Source organism: Mesoplodon densirostris, chromosome 3, assembly GCF_025265405.1.
Source record: "Mesoplodon densirostris isolate mMesDen1 chromosome 3, mMesDen1 primary haplotype, whole genome shotgun sequence".
Taxonomy (NCBI): Eukaryota; Metazoa; Chordata; class Mammalia; order Artiodactyla; family Ziphiidae; genus Mesoplodon; species Mesoplodon densirostris.
In genome coordinates, this window is record NC_082663.1 from 166,106,730 (window position 1) to 166,126,669 (window position 19,940).

The following is a 19,940-nucleotide window of genomic DNA, read 5'->3' on the forward strand; positions in this document are numbered from 1 at the left end:
CAACTATTGATTTCGTTGCCATGGCCATTTCAGGTAAACTGTTTGAACGTTATGACTAAGATGAATATCAGAAAGAAAAAAGGTAAATGGAAGAAAAAGGGCTGATCCAGGCTTTCTAATTCCATTTCCTATTTTGAAAACAGCATATGCATCATCTCGGCTCATTCTTTTGGGGAAGCAGAAATCAATAGAGGCGACTTCATCCTTTCATAATGATCCACGTGGCTTCCTTGTTTTGTTGGATGCTTAATTCATTCTGAACATTTAAATGAGACCAGGTGGGAGAGTGAGAAAGTTGAGAGAGTACTTGAAATCCCACTCATACAGATATGCACAATCTTGACTGGACTGAAAAAATTCTAAGATGGGCAACACCATTGCTCTATCACTATCCTCTTGCCAAATGAGGTATATGCAAAAGGTCGTGTTAACCTTGCTTGTCATATTGTTGGCCTCTCCCCTGTCTTCAGCCAATGCAGCTTTGCCTCCTGCAGTCCATTTATCTTTAAGAGCTTTAACCTTTCAAACAGGGTTATTAAATCAGCACTTCCTCCATCCAAGCTCCCAATTTGGTTTTATGATGCAGATGGAGGGAGGGAGGCTACCTTTTATTATAGAGGAAAACTAGAGAGAGAGTTGAGCAAGTGAGGATCTGGGGGTGGGGTCACACTTCTGGGCCCCATTAAGGGCACTAGCAGTGATGTATTGGAAAATCTTAGAAGAATAATGTCACAGAAGCTGAGTCTTTGTGGAACTAGTTCTAAAAACTATGAAATGGGAGAAGTCACAAGGGGAGCTTCTGTGTGGGTATCTAAGGGAAAGCCACTGTCATTACTTTGTGGTGAGGGCTGTAATGACTGAGCCAATTCAAAGGGAGGGGAGCAGGCGAGAGAGATGGAGAGAACCTAGGTTTTCACCTTCCTACTAACTGTGGATGATTCTTTGTAAGGGGAAAAGCAATAGATGGGCAACTAAAATCATACTCTGGAAGGGCAAATACAGAGGGGGAAGGCTGACAGGCAGCTTGGCTGAGCTCCAGTGCCTTACAGGTCCCAACACCTTGCTACCAAATGACTTCCTGAAGCACTAACCAGAGCAACTAGGACTAGTTAGAGTTGGCTTCCGAACACCTCCGGAGAGGTGCTCTTTCCCTGTATTCCTATACTTCCTCCCCCAAACCACCCCCCCGCCCCCAGCTTCTGATCAGGCTTGGTTTGCCCACGTGTGCTAGCGACCAATTCAAAGCACGTTAGAGTGAGCTCTTCAGGACTCATCAAATCCCAGCCCTCTCACTGCACGCCCACTCTCCTCTAAGTCTCTGTGATTGTAGGTAACCAGGATCATTTGCCCTACATGGTGTCTCTAAATGACACAGGTACCTATAGTCTTTCAAGCCTGACTGCCTTCTATTGATATTAATTTTTGAAGAAATATTTACACAGACATATACGGGTCTGAGATGACCAGGAACAGCTTTAAGAAAAAACAACAAAAAGAAAAGAAAACAGCCTTGGGGAAGGGAGGAGGATTAAGGATTCTTGTTTCTTTTTTTCTGGATACCATAATTCCCAAGTCAGAGGACTTTAAATAAAGCAGAAAAAAGAGGAAGATGGGGAAGCGGAAGGAAGAAAAAGGAAAAGAAAGAGCAGGAGGGGGAGGAGAAGCAGAGGGAGACAGAAGACAGAAAAACACAGGAGAAAAGGAAAAGGAACTAATTAACATAAAGAAGGGGAAAACAAAACATGTCTTCCAGAGTCAGCCTGCAAGCCTCCTCTCTTGAGTTCTAAAGCTTAAGAAGTCCATCAAAGCCGAGGGGTTTGAAGTGCAAAATGTTGAAACTTCCTTTGCAAAACACGGAGCCAGGACTGGGCTCACTAGCAAAGGTCCAGGCCTGCAAACGCCTCCCACCCCCATGGCTGCCCAGCCCACCCCTTGGCACTTACCTTCCTCGCAGTGCTTGCCTTTGAAGCCGGCAGAGCAGACACAGTTGCCATCGATGCAGGAGCCATGGCCCCCGCAGGAAGGATCGATGCACTGATTCAAGGGCACATCGCACTCCGCGCCTTTCCAGCCGCTGTAGCACTGGCATGTCCCTTTAGAGTACTGTCCATTCCCGCTGCACAGGACGGGGCAGGCGGCTGCAAAGAGCAAAGACAGAGCACCAGGTCACAGAGGATGGGGCTGGGGACAGCGCCTGAAGGGCTGTGTCCGTCTAAGGAGGCTGAGCCTGCCGGGCATCTCGGCTTTGCTTGCAGGGCTCTTGGCTGGGGACTTGGGCCACGGAGGTGCAGAGCCATCTTCAGATAAACAATAACCACCACAACAGAAATGCTACTAAGAACAACTAATGAGAACCTACTGAATAGCACAGGGAACTCTCCTCAATACTCTGTAATGACCTGTACGGGAAAAGAATCTAAAAAAGAGTGGATATAGCCATATGTATAACTGATTCACTTTGCTGCACAGCAGAAGCTAACACAACGTTGGAAATCAACTATACACCAATAAAAATTAATTTAAAAAATGCTACTAATAACAGCAGTTACCACCAACTGAATGCTTATTATATGCTGGGCACGGCATAGGATCCTTCACATGCAATTTATTGCTGAATCGTCATGATCACCCAACGAAGTGGGAGGCTAGGATCACGCTCCCATTTTATAGCTGAGGCTCAGATTGGTGAAATTACTTTGCTGGAAATCATAAAGGTCACGAGTAGGGGGGCCCCACTGGAAACCAGGTTGCCTTGACTCTAAGCTGTGCCTTTAACGAAGCTGCATGGACATGTGTGTTGCTGCTGTCGGTAATGGGGATCAGAACCCATTTTGCTGAATATTCTACCCTCAGATTAGTCAACTCCTACTCCTGATAAGTTTATGTTCATTAAAAAGGAAGGGGAGGGTTTCCCTGGTGGTGCAGTGGTTGAGAGTCCGCCTGCCGATGCAGGGGACACGGGTTCGTGCCCCGGTCCGGGAAGATCCCACATGCTGCGGAGCGGCTGGGCCCGTGAGCCATGGCTGCTGAGCCTGTGCGTCCGGAGCCTGTGCTCCGCAACGGGAGAGGCCACAACAGTGAGAGGCCCGCGTACAGCGGAAAAAAAAAAAAAAAGAAGGAAGGGGATGGGCCACTGTTGAGGCACCATCTCTCTATGCTTCACTTTCCTTATCTAGACCACAGAGAAATAATTGTGCCTACCCCAAAGCATAACATGTGTGATAAAGTATAAAGAGGAAATACGCCTGGCCTTAAAAAAAAAAAAAAAAAGGAGGGGGAGGGCAGGTTGAAGACATGAAATCTCTAGCAGTTCATGTCAGCAGGGACCCTCTTGCCTCTGTTGATAGGAAGAAGGCTGACAATCTGGGGATGGTCTGGTATGAATTACCAACAGTTCTTACCAGTTTGGCCTCAACTGTGCCAATACTGCCCATTTGGAGGTCATCAAGAGTGAGATTTTAGTGGTCACCTTCAGACTTTGGACTCTTCACTTCAGGATTAGTTTGTAAAGAACCTGAATTTCCAACCTGGCTTCCACCATGAGCCTAAAATGAGGGCATGGCTCCAGGCTATGGAACTGGCATTCAGGGACCTTCAGAAATGACCGACAGGGGTGTTTTAACAATTCCTGGTTTACCTGTGATTTTGAATGCACAGGCTCCAAGAATTCTCCAGGTACACGTGTGCCTGCAACTGGAATGGTCTCCCCATCCCCTGACGCGATTTCATACCTAATTAGATCGCTCCTTAGTAAAGGCCCCATCCACCTTACCGTGCCCCTTTTGTTGTCATGTTCTATTTAGTTTTTATAGTAATTAATTCTCCTTCTGTGTCTCATTTCCCAAAGATACAGTAAGCTACTCAAGGACAAGACTATGTTTATCACTGTTGATTTCCTTCCAGTGTTGCATTCATCAGTGTTGGCTTGATTGAGTAAATATGTCTGTTATGTTCCTGACATTCAGAGACTCCCAAGTGGTGGGCGTGCGGGCAAAGCAGAAAATGGCCATTTATGAAAGGTGTGGAAAGAACAGTTTCTAGAGCAGACCTCATGTTGTACATACAATGCCTTTTTCTCGTGAAGTGTGTGTTGGTTGTAATTGACCCTAATTGTAAACTGACATGAAACAAAAACATCTCAACAGCTGACCTACGATCCAAGGGGCTTTCCCCACCCCCATATTCTATTTTAGAATAGTTGTACAAACAACCATTTCCAGGAGAATTCTTATGCTTATGAATCCACCAGAGAAGAAGAATGAGATCAAAAGAGAGAACATCAAAGCTACATGTTAAATTTAGATAAACTCTTTCTAAATGTAGGGAGCATGCCTTCTATTTCCAAGAGACTTGAGCAGAGAGATCTGTAGAGTTGCGACCCATGCTGATTGTCTGAGAGAGGGTACTGTTCTAAACCAGGGTGCCCAAGATTCAGATTAGAGACTGTGCAAATACGAACAAGTATGAGAAATGATGGGCTTTCTCAAAGTATTGAGAGGGCTTCCAGGGCAAAGTAAATTGGTTCCATGTCAGTGTCCCATACATAAGACTCATGCTAAGCTTTAGGTCAGGGAGGGGAAATGAGGGCCCATGAGCTACTCGTCTCCCTCCTGCACCTCTGCAGGGGCAGATCATGGCATCTTGTCCTCCGGAGCCTAGGAAGAGCCTAAAAACCTTCAATGTAGCGCCCTGGCTGGGACTTGGGAGCAGGTGGAGGTGGCAAGAGAAAACTCACTTGCCATTTCTGACCTAGGTAACACTTTTGGGATATCTCCTGGTGGGAAGACTAGAATCAGCATCATTTCTTACCACACTTCTTCCCTTGCACACTCAAACAGGACAACAGGAAGAAGCGTGGCTACCCATGCCTAGTGATAAGAGCTTCCAAGGGCTGTTTCTGACATGAGGGCTCTCTATTGAACTTGCCCCGGATGGCAGAGAAAGTTCCATCCAATCACCACCAATGGGCTCCCACTGCACTTTCCTTCCACCCAAAAGGTGGAAGAGGGTAGAACGTAAGGAGGAAACAATTATTGTCTTTATTAATTGATAAAATACAGTTAGGATTATTTTCTTTAATCGTATTGTGACTGTTTTTCTTCTGCATAAACTCCAAGTGGTGAAAAAAAATTGGATTGTCTAGAAGGTAAGAATGGATTTTATTTAAAACCAGGTGCCTGGGAAGTCAAATTTAAAATATGACCTACTTAAATTACTCAGGGGGAAAAAAGTAGAGAATAGTCAGGTCAGGGAGTTCTCCACATTCTAAATGCAGCCTTCTTTCAATATGTTGGCTGTATGCTCACCAGGAGGGTGGTAGAAAATGAAAAACACTGTGATGTTCTCCAGAAAGCAGGGCACTTGACAGGTTCCGCTGATGTCACATAAAAAAAGCAGAAGGCAGGTTAAAGAAGAATGACGCTCTCTAGTAACCCATTTACCGTGGGACAGAGGGCAAGTGTCAGATGAGCGTCTTCCAGTGGTCACTGGGCTGACCTGCATGGAGAACTCCTTCCCTCAGGGTGACTGACTCATCCTCAGACACAACTCAACCCAGAGCATCACAGTATGTAAGGCTCAGCCTGGTCCTCATCTGAGAGGCTGCGTGTGAGGTGGGGACCTCCTGCATTAATAACTTTTCTTATAGTTTTACTATCACTAAATCTACAAGATTTTTTTTTTATGACAGGTTATAGGACAGACAATTCTGACTGCACCTGCCTGGAAGTGATATGGAACAGAGGTGGAAAGAATAAGGGTTTTGATGCCAGAAAGACCTGGGTTCAAATCCTGACCCATCACTTACCAGCCTTGGGATTTTGACAAGATCACTGTACTTCTCTGAGACCCACTTTCCCCATCAAAAAATTCTCTCTCAGAGTTGATGGGAACATTAAGTGTGCTAAAATGCCTGAGGACTCCAAACAGTAGCTGACACCTGGTTTGTAATTAACGCATGTTCCCTTATGAAATTCCAAACTGAATCTCCAGACTGACTTCAAGGGTTAATAAAATTAAAAATGCAGTAGGTCTCAAAGGCACACACACCACCACCACCACCACCAGAAAAGCATCAAATAATACTAATAGAAAGACATCATCTTTTTCTTCCCCTAGTCTTCTCTGGTTGTGGGCGGGAGATGGTTCTGGAATCACGTGTGGAAAGTTTTACATCCCTGTCTCTCTCCCCTGTTCCTAAGGCTTTCCAGGAGCACAGCATTGTACATTCAACTTTCTATTTAAAATTAATTAAAATGTTTGCACAAAGTGACTATTCCTGTTTTACTAAATCTAGTAAATGGAAGCTCTAAGACTTGCGCAGAAGAAAAATATACCACTGCCACTAAGGCCTGACAAGTTAACAGGCTGATGACAAAAAGAAATGACACAATTTAGATTCACCTAAATGGTGTAAAGCTCATTTTAATGATCAAGCTGGAGCTTTTTTTTTTTCTCCCCCCAGAGTTCTCTGTAAGGGATGAAATGAATTATCAGTGTTATTTACTAAGTGGGAAGTAACAGGACAAGCCACCCGTGTCTGCTGCTTTACGTTAAACGGGTCCCACCTACTTGGAGCTTATAGTACAGAGACTACCTGGAGAGAAGGTAAAGGGGGTTGAGGAGCTCCAACCAGCCAGCCAGACAGCCAGACAGCCAGCCAGACAGACAGAGGGGAAAATGCCTGCAACTTGACAAGTCATTTGTGGGCTGGGCTAGATATGCAGAGGGACTTACGAACAATGTGTCTTTTTAAAAATAGGGTTGCCATATGATTCTGCAATGCCACTTCTGGGCATATATCCTGACACAACTATAATTCGAAAATATACACGCACCCCAATGTTCATAGCAGCACTATTTACAATAGCCAAGACATGGAAACCACCTAAATGTCCATCGACTGATGAATGGATGAAGAAGATGTGGTACATATACACAATGGAGTACTACTCAGCTATAGAAAGAACGAAATAACGCCATTTGCAGCAACATGGATGGACCTAGAGATTATCATACTAAGCGAAGTCAGACAGAGAAAGACAAATACCATATGATATCACTTATGTGTGGAATATAAAACATAACACAAATGAACTTATTCACAAATCAGAAACAGACTCACAGACACAGAGAACAGACTTCTGGTTGCCAAGGGGGAGGGGAATGGAGGAGGGATGAACTGGGAGTTTGGGATTAGCAGATGCAAACTATTATATACAGGATGGATAAACAACAAGGTCCTACTGTATAGCACAGGGAACTATATTCAATATCCTGTGATAAACCATAATGAAAAGAATATGAAAAAGAATATATACATGTATAACTGAATCACTTTGCTGTACAGCAGAAATTAACACAACATTGTAACTCAACTATACTTCAATAAAATTAAAAAACAAAAACCAAATAATGTGTCTTTTAAAAATGAGTTGAAATCTGATTGAAAACCCTTCTGGAAAAGAGACTTGAGAATACTTGAACCTCGTACTCTGGGTAAAGTGTTAAAATCGTACTAACAATTGGTTGCCTCACATCCCAGTTAGTCAGTGAACACTTATGAAGAAGCTAATATGTGCTAGTAGCTGGGTTAGGTGGTGGGGAAAAGGGACAGAGAAACAAAGATGCCTTGAGTCTCCTGAAGCAGTTGAGGATATAATATTTGGATCATGGAGGTGAGGCAAACAAAGTTCAGTGTCCTCGAAACCAAAACTGGTGTCCCGTTGTCTTTCGAGACTGTGGACGTAGCTTGGTGCTGAGCCGAAGTCAGGAAAGGCAAGTTTTGCTTCTTGCTCAATCCTTGCAATTGACAATCTATGGGGTTGGCCTGAAAGTTCGTTCGGGTTTTTCCATAACATCTTACAGTGCGGTGTTAGATACCGCATTTGGCAGACAATAATGTTTGACCTCTACTGCGCACTATACTCAGAAATAGATCTGATACAGATTAAAGATCCAAAAAGAAAAATAAACTACAACAGTATTAGAAAAAATATTGAAGAATAATTTTATTTTCTTGAGAGTGGGATATATAAAAAAGACATAAATTCCAGAAACCAAGAAGATCAGATTTGATCACTTAAAATTTAAATCTTCTACATGATAAAGAACACCCTAAACAAAACTGAGGGATGAGCAACACTGGGAAAAAATATTTTCTAACATATTTCACAGAATCAAGTTTGATATATGAAATACACAAAGAGCTCTTACAAATCAACAAAAACAAACGAAATGAAAACCTGGGCAAAGGACATATAAATATAATTATACACTGCCAATAAAAGTATGCAAAGATTCTCAGCTTCATTAGCAATAAGTATAGATAAAAAATGAGAGATAATCCTTGACTTAGATTTTAAAAGATCTATAAGCTTTTATATATAGAATGGATAAACAAGGTCCTACTGTATATAGCACAGAGAACTATACTCAATATCCTATGATAAACCATAATGGAAAAGAATATAAATAAAGAATGTATATATATGTACAACTGAATCACTTTGCTGTACAACGGAAATTAACACAACACTGTAAATCAACTGTACTTCAATTAAAAAATTAAACAAAAAACCAACAAAACAAATCTAAAAGACTGATAACCCCCAACACTGCCATGGCTGAGGGGAAATGGGCTCTGTCACAGTGGGTAGGGGTTAGAAATCCAAACTAGTTTCTAGGGGGATCACTTGTCCCTATCTGAATAGCTGTCTGGCCTCCCATGCCCAACGGTGAAGCCTGTCGACGCTGGTGCCTAAGTTTTCCCTCCCTATTCAATGGTCAGGACAAGAAAGGACTGTTTTTAGTAGGAAGAGTGAGGAGGTTGGAAAGCAGAACTAAGGAGCAATGACGAAAGTATAAATGCAAAGATCACCAGGCATTCTGTTCACGATGGTCACCTCTGACCAGAACAGCCCCCCACCACCTTCCTGCCTGGACCACTCAGACACTCTAGCTGGTCTCGGGGGAGGGGGGCAAGATCCAGCAGGCCCCCCATGAAGAGAGGAAAGCGAAAGATGCTTCTGACAGACGGGGGCAGAGTCTCCGGCTCAGAGGGCCACAGTTCAGGTGCACCCACTTCCTCATTCCCATTCTGTCAGATGGCATATTAATAAGCCAGGAAGTGATTCAGGGAAGAATTTCCACAAGGACGAAAAACTCATCAGGTGCGTCAGATCTCTGACATTCAGGAGCCATGTGGGGAAAGAAGCACGGGCTGACTTAAGCACGAAAGTATGGATGCTTTAATTAATCCGGGGTGAATTTAATTGCTTTAGTTAAGTGGAAATCGGGTTAAAAATGATGCAGAGCATGCTGGGGTGTGTTAAAAACATGACATATGAGTTGGATGAATCGATAAATTAAAAGTGCACAGATGTTTTAATTAAACCCAGGGAAGTTAACGAAGATCACAAGAGACTTTTAAGCCTATGATTAATTCAACTCATTTAAAATACCTGTAGAGATATGGGGATGCCTCCATTTTGAGAGTTATAAAAGTTCTCAATCGATAAGTGCTTAAGCTGTTCTTAAAAAAGTTTAAGTTTGTGTGTGTGTGTGTGTGTGTGTGTGTGTGTGTGTGTGTGTGTGTGTGACTGAACAGCATTAACTATATAATGAATATTTAAAATTTTCAGAGTACACAGTAAGCTTTCTGCAGCTCAAGTCCAGATTGAAGTAGCTTTTCATTCTTATGCTTTAAGCATTGAGACCAGCTTGCAAATTATTGGTGTCTCGTTATCCACAAGCGTGGGAGCTTCCCCAAGACATGAAGGTCTGTTTATTCACTGCCGTCTCCCCAGCAGGTAGAACAATACCAGGCAGTGTAGGCTTATGAGTTAGCCCGGATTTCCCTTTGTTTTTACCAGCTGTGTAACTATGGACACTATTTTTCACCTCAATTTCCTTATCTTTAAAATGGGACAAAAATTCTGGATGAAAAACCCATGGTGTTTTTAAGAGGATGAAATGAAATAATGCCTGTGAAGTGCCATGTACAATGCCTGGCACATAGTAAGAAATCTATAGATTTGATTTTATTATCATTATTTTTATTAGGAGAAAATTGTTCCAAATCATCACATCATAAAGAGACAAGAGGGGGGAAACACTCTCTTTCCCAGCACCCACCCCAGCTGACCTCTCTAAAGACTTTTTTTTCCCAATACGGAAGTTTTTTCTAAAACCAGAGTACTTCCCCACCTCTGTACGCATTACACCTACAGCAAGTTTCTCCGGGGTTAGGCACTCTGCTTTGTAAGACGGTTCTGCAACTTATCTAGTAGTTTAAAAAGGAAACAAAAAGTTTTTAGTCTCAGAAGCGATTTGACTTGGGGGAGGGCTGACTGAGGTAGGTCCTGCCAAGTGATTTATGTTTGGTGATGCAACAAGCATGGGAAACAGCGGGAGTGGCCACGTTCTAGAGTCATGGACTCACATGAGGGCACCAAATAAAGGGCACTGCAGCTTCCAAACTGGGGAGGCAAGCATCCTCCACACCTGCTTGGCAAGCTGGGAGAAGTAAGATAAAAATGGTAGTGCTGCTCCTGTTCAGTTCTCTCTGGGCCATACGAGCAGAGTCCAAGGGCAACGTCATCTAGACTCAGACTTGGATGTGCACATAAGTCATTTGGGGATGCTGGGAGAGTGAGATTCTGATTCAGAGGGTCTGGCATGGGGCCTGAGGGTTTGGATATCTAACAAGCTCTCCAGGCTGATGCTAGCACTCCAGACCTACTCAATCAGAAACTTTGGGGGACGGGTGGGGAGAAGCCAGCAAGCTGTGAGTTAACAGGTGATTCTGATACATAGGGTTCTAAAGCCATAACTGCGCTAGTACCTTAACTTCTCTGAGCCTCAGTTTCCTTAGCTGTGAAATGGGGATGATAATGATGCATGACGTGAGGATGACATAAGATCACTCTGGTTAAACCTTTTGCACAGTGCCTGGCACGCACTTCGTGCTGAATATACGCAGAGGTTCTTCGACTGTTTTATCAAAGGTGCCTTTACCAAGTGTGGAGACACTTTCTGCAAAGCACGAACCAAGGGCCCGGCTTCAAACCCCACCTCCTGGGTTCTTGCTGCCAAGGAATCCCTGCACATTTTCTCAGGTCCAGGGTGGGACGAAGGAGAGGTGGGATTCAGCCTCGAACTGCAATGGGTGGTGGAATGGCTCCTGTGGGCAGCAGCCATGGCCCCTGGCCTGTCTGCATTACAGGAGATTGCGGGGAGCAGCTGGGGTGGCAGAGGAAGACAGGTGTGAAAGATGGAGGGTCTGAAGGAACATTCTAGGTGGTTCCAGGAAGGACAGGTGGGATCTGATCATCTTTCACTGAGAGAGGTGAGGCCAGCTGTGAAAGGGGAAAGTGGCTTCTTTGCAAAGGATGCTCTGAGGAAAGCATTTCTGGGGTGGTGGGGAGGACCCCTACACCTTTGGTGGGGATGAAGGGGCTTGTCATCTCTCTCCTGAGCGCAGACGTCCACTAGGGGAGGAACTGTTGGGGAGACGGAAAAGCGGTGGGCGGGGGTGGGCAGTGAAGCCAGCCAGGAGAGTCAGGCGGCTGCGCTGTCTGTGAGGGCTTTGAGAGTGAGTGGTCACTGCCCCCCTTTTAGGGGATCTTCCTGCCAAGTTAGGAAAACCAAGTAAGGGCCATAAGCCTCAAAGTCAGCCAGACATGGCCTCAAAATCTAGCCTGCAGTGTGACCTTCGGCAAGTAGCTTATTTTCTCTAAGTCTCTGTTTCTCCTGTAAAATAGGGATAATAACAATGATTTCAAAGGCTTGTGAAGATTAATGCTGGCTAATATTTATGGAACATTGAATACATGCCGAGCATGGTTCTACATGCTTTACACGCATTTACTTTTTAGTCCTCACAGCAATCCATCAGGTGGTATTGCTACTGCCCCCACTTTATGGATGAGACAATAAAGGCCCAGAGAGGTTAAGTAATTTTCTAAAATGGGAACAGTTAACTAGAGGAGCATGGATTCAAACCTAGCCAATTCAAACTCTGCAGCTTCCATTCTTTTTTTTTTTTTTTTTTTTTTTTGCGGTATGCGGGCCTCTCACTGTTGTGGCCTCTCCCGTTGCGGAGCTCAGGCTCCGGACACGCAGGCTCAGCGGCTATGGCTCACGGGCCCAGCTGCTCTGCGGCATGTGGGATCCTCCCGGACCGGGGCACAAACCCACGTCCCCTGCATCGGCAGGCGGACTCCCAACCACTGCGCCACCAGGGAAGCCCGCAGCTTCCATTCTTAATAGCTTTGTCCTTCTGAGATGATGCAGGTAAACTGCAGAACAAATGGTACTTCTTTTCTGTAAACTCTTGTTGGTTCCTCCTTTTCTTCATTCCTCCATTTTCCCTCCCTCACTTGCTCTCTCCCCTCCTTCACTGAAATTTGTGTCTCGATGTTGGCTGATGTATCCCTGTGTGATGAATCCAACAAATTTGAATCTTGTTTTCTAGCACTCACTTTGTCTTGTACATTTTCCAGCAATGTTTTCATCTGTATGATCCTTGACCCTTAAATTCAAGCCCCTAGACATTTAGAGAGCACTTACTATCTCCTGGGTGCCAAACTAGGTGCAGGGAGATACAAAGAAAATGGCTGGAAGCTTGTGATCCAGTGGGAGAAACTGATGGAACCCCCCAGCTAGAACATGGCACAGGATGAAGGGCCACTGCCAAGGTGTCGCCAAGTCCTGTGTGACTGCAGGGTTCTCTCTGTGGGTGCATCAGGGAGGTGGTGACCTGGGAGCTTGGTCCTCAAGCATCAGGAGCTGTTTGATAGGAAAGTTTGGGAAGGATGAGAACATTCCAGCCAAGAAAATGGCATGAGTAGAGAGAAAGAAGCAGGGCCGTGGTGTCTAGGAGGGACAAGTAGCTGGACTCTATGGTGTATGGGACTTAGTGGGAGATGGTGCCAAAGGAGCGCAGATCATGCAAGACCCTGAAGCTCATTCTAAGAAATATGTTTATTTATTCTCAGCCTACGGCCCCTGACCACCAGCATCAGGGCCCTCCTGGAGGATAATTAAAAATGTGCACGTGCCTGAGCTACACACCAGTCCTACTGCTTCAGAACCGGCTGGCATGGGGGAAGAGCCTGGGAATACGCATTTATAACAATCTCCCCAGGTAAATGTCTTTAAACCAAAGATTGACAACCATTGTGGGAGGCAATGGGGAGCCACTGAAGGCGTTTGGGGAGAGAGTATCATGCTCCTAAGAGCTCTGGGAGAACGCCGCAGGTGGTGAGCAGGAGGAATGCCATCAGGGAGAGCTGGTGGCCAAGTGAACAGGGCAGTGGCTGTGAGGATAGGAGAACAATGGGTTGAAGGTCGATGAAATAGGAGTTGGCAAATGATAAGAGAAGGGAGGTGACAGAAAGTCCCAGCTTGGGGCTGGGAGGACAGTGGCTCAGAGCAACAGGCTCCGATGTCAGACAGACTTGGTTTCAAATGCCTGCTTTGCCACTCTCTACCTAGTAAACCCTGGTTTCCTCTCCTTAAGGTTTCTGGGGTTCCAACCCAAATCCTAGTGTGCAACGGCCACACAAACTTGCAAAGCACGTCTTCCTTACACCTCACATCTTCTTCATTCCTCCATTTTCCCTCCCTCACTTGCTCTCTCCCTCCCTTCATTGAAAGTTGTGTCTCGATGTTGGCTGATGTATCCCTGTGTGATGAATCCAACAAATCTGAATCTTGTTTTCTAGCATTCACTTTGTCTTGTACATTTTCCAGCAATGTTTTCATCTGTATGATCCTTGACCCCTAAATTCAAGCCCCTAGACATTCAAGCCCTTCTCCCCTCATGGCTGGTCTAGCGTTAAGAGGGCAGGCCAGATTGCTTGGTTTGAATCCTAGTAATACCGCTTATGAGCTGAGTGATCTTGAGCGTGTTACTTAACCTCTCTGTGTTTCATTTTCCTCCTCTGTAAAAGGGGATAATAGGCATCTATAAAATAGGACAATTAATGATTCAGTGAGATAATTATGCAGTTGCTTAGTGCAGTGGTTGGCTCATAGTAAAAACTCAATAAATGTCAGCAATGATGACAATGATGATGATGATTTGACTTTGTGCTAGCACTTGGCCGAGAAGGACTGAGTAGTGGGTACGTTTGCCAGATAATGGGAGAAAAATGGCAAGATCCCCATTCTGTTTTTTCAAGGCTCCACAGAAACTGGGTAGGAGCGGAGACCAACCCCAGAAAGAAGACTTCATGTTCCCGTGGTTGTGGCATTTCTGGGCCTCCCCTGACAGCTGATCAGCAGTGGGTGTTGTCATTTCTAAATCGCTATTAAACACACATTACCGAACAAGGAAGGCTCTGGTGTGTTAAGTTTCTACTGCAGGTTGGGGCCTTAAGCTCAGCACCAAATATGCCATCGGAGAAGCCAGTGTCACAACAAGGTCATCAGAAGCCTTGGATGTCTTCTGAAAGGCAAAACTGCTTTAAACGCGACCCAAGGAAGCATCTTAAGTCATTAAGAGACGTTTCAATAAAAGTCAATGAAAGAAAAAGGAATCAGAGTTAAAAAGCATCTAGCCCACAACAAATAGCATAGAAGTATAGTAATGAGAAAGTCATGCAAGGGGATTAGTAATAACAGAAAAAACCATAAACTAAACAATAACTGAATTATAAGCACAGTTCTAGCTGGACAAGAGAGGCACCTGATGGAAAATGGTACAAGTTATTGGGAAAGAAACGCCATTTTTCCTCAAGCTCTGAATCTGAACAGATTGTTTATTGCATTAAACAATTAATTAAATTCTATGCTAGAAGACACTATTCAGTGTAGCTCCTTTACTAGACTCTCCCTCCATGGAATTTTCTTCACATTCCCCGATACTAATTGACTATTTTCATAGATCCACACTTCGTTGCTTCATGAACTTCCTCATCTTCTCCTTAATAACATCTATAGCATTCAGAGCCCACAACCCAGCATTTTGGACTTATACGCTTACATTTCCCACTCACTTATCACGTGCATCCATCAGACCGGAAGCTCTCAGAAGGCAGGCCCTGGCGTTCTTGCCCATCATTGTATTTCTGGTGCTTAGTGCAGGCATATGATAAGCGTTTGCTGGATGCATGAATAAGTTTGGTCCCCTTGACTGATTTGGAACAAGGTGTTAGAACCCTCATACATTCTTCTGGGGTGAGGGTCAGTTCCACTTTGACATCTGAGCCCCTCGGAGCCCCCAGTTTGGTGGGGGCTGAGGAATGAACGCCCTGCAAATTCATGCTGACTGCTTCCTCCATTCACTGCGAGGATATCTTCAGATGCCTGATGCAGACTGGCAGGTTTATCAGGAGACAAGGAGCTGTCGTCTGCACCGCACATCTGAGGGCACGGGAGGTGCAGCATGAGGTCAGGAGAGTAAATCCGCATTTCTGTCACTTGGACATACACCCGGCCGCTCGGATGTGATGGGAATCTCGCTTGCTAATGTGGCGAATTCTCCCTCTGGCAGGAGGGCCTGAATCTGCCGGCTGCCTGCAGTAGCAGAAACTGGCAGACCCAAGGCATCCTGGGCACAGCTGGCAGTGCAGGAACAAAGGGGAAGGCGAGTTTGTGATGCGGGTGGACCTGGGCTTGGGCCCTCCTAAGGGCTTTTATCAAGAAAGAAGGGACATGATTGTGGGCCATGGCCGGGAGACGGCATGCACTGTTCAGGGTAGCAGGGGCCTCGGGACCAGCTGTCTCTCCTCTCTGCACTTGCTAGCTCGATTACCTCACCCTGGCTGCTCCAGGTCACTCCCCGCTAACACCTACGAGCTTCCTGGGCTCAAAAGTTGTTTGTGAGTAGCAATGAGTCATAGTCACTGACAGACTGTGCTGGACGAACGGGATACGGCCACCCAAGCATCTCTGCCTTATGCGTGAGGGTTGAGGAGAAGGTACACACATGCTCACACCCGAAACCACACATACCCTCACACACACAACCACATCTGAATCTTTTTCTTGTTAAAGATCAGAAATGCGTCTTTGATAGGATTCACTGAGGAGGGCACAGCATCTTGTGAAAAATGCAGAACCTCCATCTAATCACGAGTAAACATGAGACAAACCCACATCCAGGGCCAAGCTAAAAAATACCTGACCAGTGCTCTTCAAGACGGTCAAGGTCATGAAAGACAAGAAAAGAGTGAGGAGCCCTCGCAGATTGGAGGGGACTAAGGAGACATGACAACTAAACACAAGGTGGGATCTCGACCAGAAAAAAAAAAGGGCAAAATTAGAAACAAGTCTGTGAATTAGTCAATAGCATCGATCAATGTTAATTTCCTGGTTTCACTAACTGAACTTTGATAATTTAAAATGTTGACATTAGGGGAAGCTGAGTGAACTCTGGGAACTCTATGTGCTCTTTTTTGCAACTTGACTGCAAGACAAAAATGCTTTTAATATAAAAAGCTTAGGGCTTCCCTGGTGGTGCAGTGGTTGAGAGTCCGCCTGCCGATGCAGGGGACACGGGTTCGTGCGCCCCATCTGGGAAGATCCCACATGCCGCTGAGCGGCTAGACCCGTGAGCCATGGCCACTGAGCCTGCGCGTCGGGGGCCTGTGCTCCGCAACGGGAGAGGCCACAACAGTGAGAGGCCCGCGTACCGCAAAAAAAAAAAAAAAAAAAGCTTAAAATATTGGGGTGTGGTTAAAATAGGATTTATCTCACATTGTTGATATGAGAACAGATAAGATAGTATGTGTTATGTACTTACACAATGCCTGGTACATCTTTAATACGTAATAACTATTAGTTGTTATTAAAACTATCCGAAATGGAGGCTTAATCGACCACAAGTAAACCAGGAGCTAATCATTAGGTTTACCCACTTGAAGCTGGTAGAGTTAAATCTGTGTGCCTATTTTTACTGGGTGCTCACTATATCGCAAAGGTGTAGGTAGTGAATTTTGTTATTTTCAGTAGCCCATGCTTAGGAGATGAGATGCTCAAGGCTTGAATTTATCTAGGAGCCAGGCTGCTTCACATGTGCTATATATACAGTAGGACCCAATTTGGGGATTCTTGATGTGAAATGAATATGTGAGAAGCTGACTGGGATTGATTGCTCAGGGCAGTGCAAAGATTCCTTTCTCGAATGCAAATCAAAACTCCAATGAGGTATCACCTCACACCAGTCAGAACAGCCATCATTAAAAAGTCTACAAATAACAAATGCTGGAGAGGGTGTGGAGAAAAGGGAATGCTCCTACACTGTTGGTGAGAATGTAAATGGTGCAGCCACTATGGAGAACAGTATGGAGGTTACTCAAAAAACTAAAAATAGAGTTGTCATATGAGCTAGCAATCCCTCTCCTGGGCATATATCTGGACAAAACTGTAATTCAAAAAGATACATGCACTCTATGTTCATAGCACACTATTTACAATAGCCAAGACATGGAAAAAATCTAAATGTCCATCAACAGATGAATGGATAAAGATGTGGTATATATATATATATATATATATATATATACACAATGGAATATGACTCAGCCATAAAAAAGAATGAAATAATACGATTTGCAGCAATATGGATGGACCTAGAGATTATCATACTAAGCCAATAAGTCAGAAAGAGAAAGACAAATACCATATGATATCACTTACATGAACCTAAAATATGACACAAATGGACATATCTACAAAACAGAAGCAGACTCACAGACATAGAGATCAGACTTGTGGTTGCCAAGGCAGAGGGGGAGGTGGGGAAGGGATGGATTGGGAGTTTGGGATGAGCAGATGCAAACTACTATATATAGGATGGATAAACAACAAGGTCCTATAGGACGGATAAACAACAAGGTCCTACTGTATAGCACAGGGAACTATATTCAATATCCTCTGATAAACCATAATGGAAAAGAATATGAAAAATATATATATAAAACTGAATCACTTTGCTGTACACCAGAAACCAACACAACATTGTAAATCAATTATACTTCAATAAAATTTTTTAAAAAGGGAAATATTCCTTTCTCAGTAGATTTAAAGGCGGCACTAACATTTCCTATTTATTGCAATGGATTCCAATTTTCTCTTTTTTAACTTTTCATTTTGACCTGAGTCCTTTTAAAATAAGTTCATCTGTGTAAACCTAATGGGTAGACTCAAAGAAATATGTGAAGGAAATAAAGATTCTGATGGCCCACGAATTTGGCAACAAACATAAAGGTGGTACATGAAAGAGCAAAGTGTGGGAAACAAGGGTTTAGAGCATTTCCAAACACCATCATTGTTAATGAAGTAGCTTAAATTTCAAAAATACTAAGGAAGCAACATCTTTAGGGCAAAGCGGTAGAAGCTTACTCCTGACATTCTTAAGCCAACTTTGCCAAGAATAAATGGGGAAACAAGGAGAAAGCAATTTTAATCTCTAAACGCTTCCATTTTGTCCACTGTAGGCATCAACAGCTGAATTAAAATACAGTTCAGAGGCCGATTTCAGGAACAGCTTCTGAGGATGCAGGAGGAACTACTCTTAACAGCCACTAGATATTTGTTTCGTGAGGATCAATTATATACCGTGGCTAATGCATGCTCGGAGCGCGCGCCTGGCCACAGTACAGGTGGTGAATGCAAAACGCACACCGAGAGGCCTTTTAAGCAGCTAAATGCACACCCCATTACAGATCCATAATGCAGAATGGACGCTCATCTGCAAATGGATCGAGAGTGAAGAGTTCTTAAATGGCCGGGGTACTTAGGGCTGAAAGGCTGATCCCTGGATGTGCAGTCAGAGCACACACAGTTTGGGGGATTAATAATACATTGATGTGTGTCAGTGTTAATATACATTTACAGCTCACAGGCCCTGCAGCTGAGGGTTCAGCCCATTTACAGCCACAGAAAAAAGGACTATTCTGTCCTTCCTCTCATTAAGGCCTTCACTCCTAGGAAATTAGATTACGCAAGGAAAGCCGTTCGAATGCTACTGAGGTTTTCCCTCCTTTAAAGCCTTCGCTCTGAAAAGTACATGGCACTGTGCGGCAGGGTGTCATCTACTTGCCTCATCAGGGCCCTTCAGAACCGGAGCAAAGGGCTGGCTGCGAGGAACACCAGGCTCCAGTGTCTGCTTGGGCACGTGTCCACGTGCCCCCGGGCAGAGCGTGCCAAGGTGAAAAGCAGCCAAGAGAACGGTCTGGTGGCTTCATACTCTCTTCTCCTTTTGTATCTGACAGGTTTACCAAGCCTTTATGAATGTATCCATAGGTGGTGTCATCTAAGAATGAGTCTCACACACGTGCAACCAAATCCAGAACTTCAGGCACTTAAAAGAGTCCTATTCACTGATCAGTCAGCATTCAGAAGGTTGGGGATTGCAAATCTTTGAAATACTGTGAATATCTGAAATACGATTTTCCCAAGCCATTGTGATTTAGCTTTTCCAGAGCAGCTTGATTAATGACTGCCTCTCTCTCAGAACGTCAAGGTAGGATGGTCTTTTAATGAAGAGCACATAAAAGGATGAAAATATTATATGAATGTATAAGTAAATATACTATGACATATGTAAATAAAAGATGGTAAAACTAAACCCTCCGAGAGCTCACAATGTGTTCTGCTAAGAGCTTGGGGTGTGTTCTTGCATTCCATCCTCACAATGAATTTAGGAAGGAATTCCTCACTTTCCCAGAGGAGGAAACGGAGATTCAGAAATGTTAGATCACTTGCTCAAGATCACAGAGAACCTGAATGGCTGAGCTCGGGATTGGAACCCAGGAATGCCTGACTTCTGAGCAAGGGCCTGGAACCTCTCCATCACTGTTTTTCAGACGCACTGGTGGGTGGGGAATCAGTGTAGTCAGTGTATTTCATTTTTAAAAGTGAAACAGTACAGAATAGAAAAGAAACATGAAGTGTTGTTTGTGAAAGTCTCATTTTAATTTTATGGTTGT

The 19,940-nt window shown here is 44.3% G+C and overlaps 1 protein-coding gene across 7 annotated transcripts in view; it reads right to left on the minus strand.

Annotated features, from left to right (window-relative positions):
• Positions 1-19,940, minus strand: part of TENM2 (teneurin transmembrane protein 2) — a 1,009,203-nt gene that overhangs the window by 171,398 nt on the left and 817,865 nt on the right. For all 7 annotated transcript variants that reach the window (XM_060094960.1, XM_060094959.1, XM_060094962.1 and 4 more), the window contains one exon: positions 1,944-2,138. In XM_060094960.1, coding sequence (XP_059950943.1) covers positions 1,944-2,138 — 195 coding nt within the window. The remainder of the gene's footprint in view (positions 1-1,943; positions 2,139-19,940) is intronic.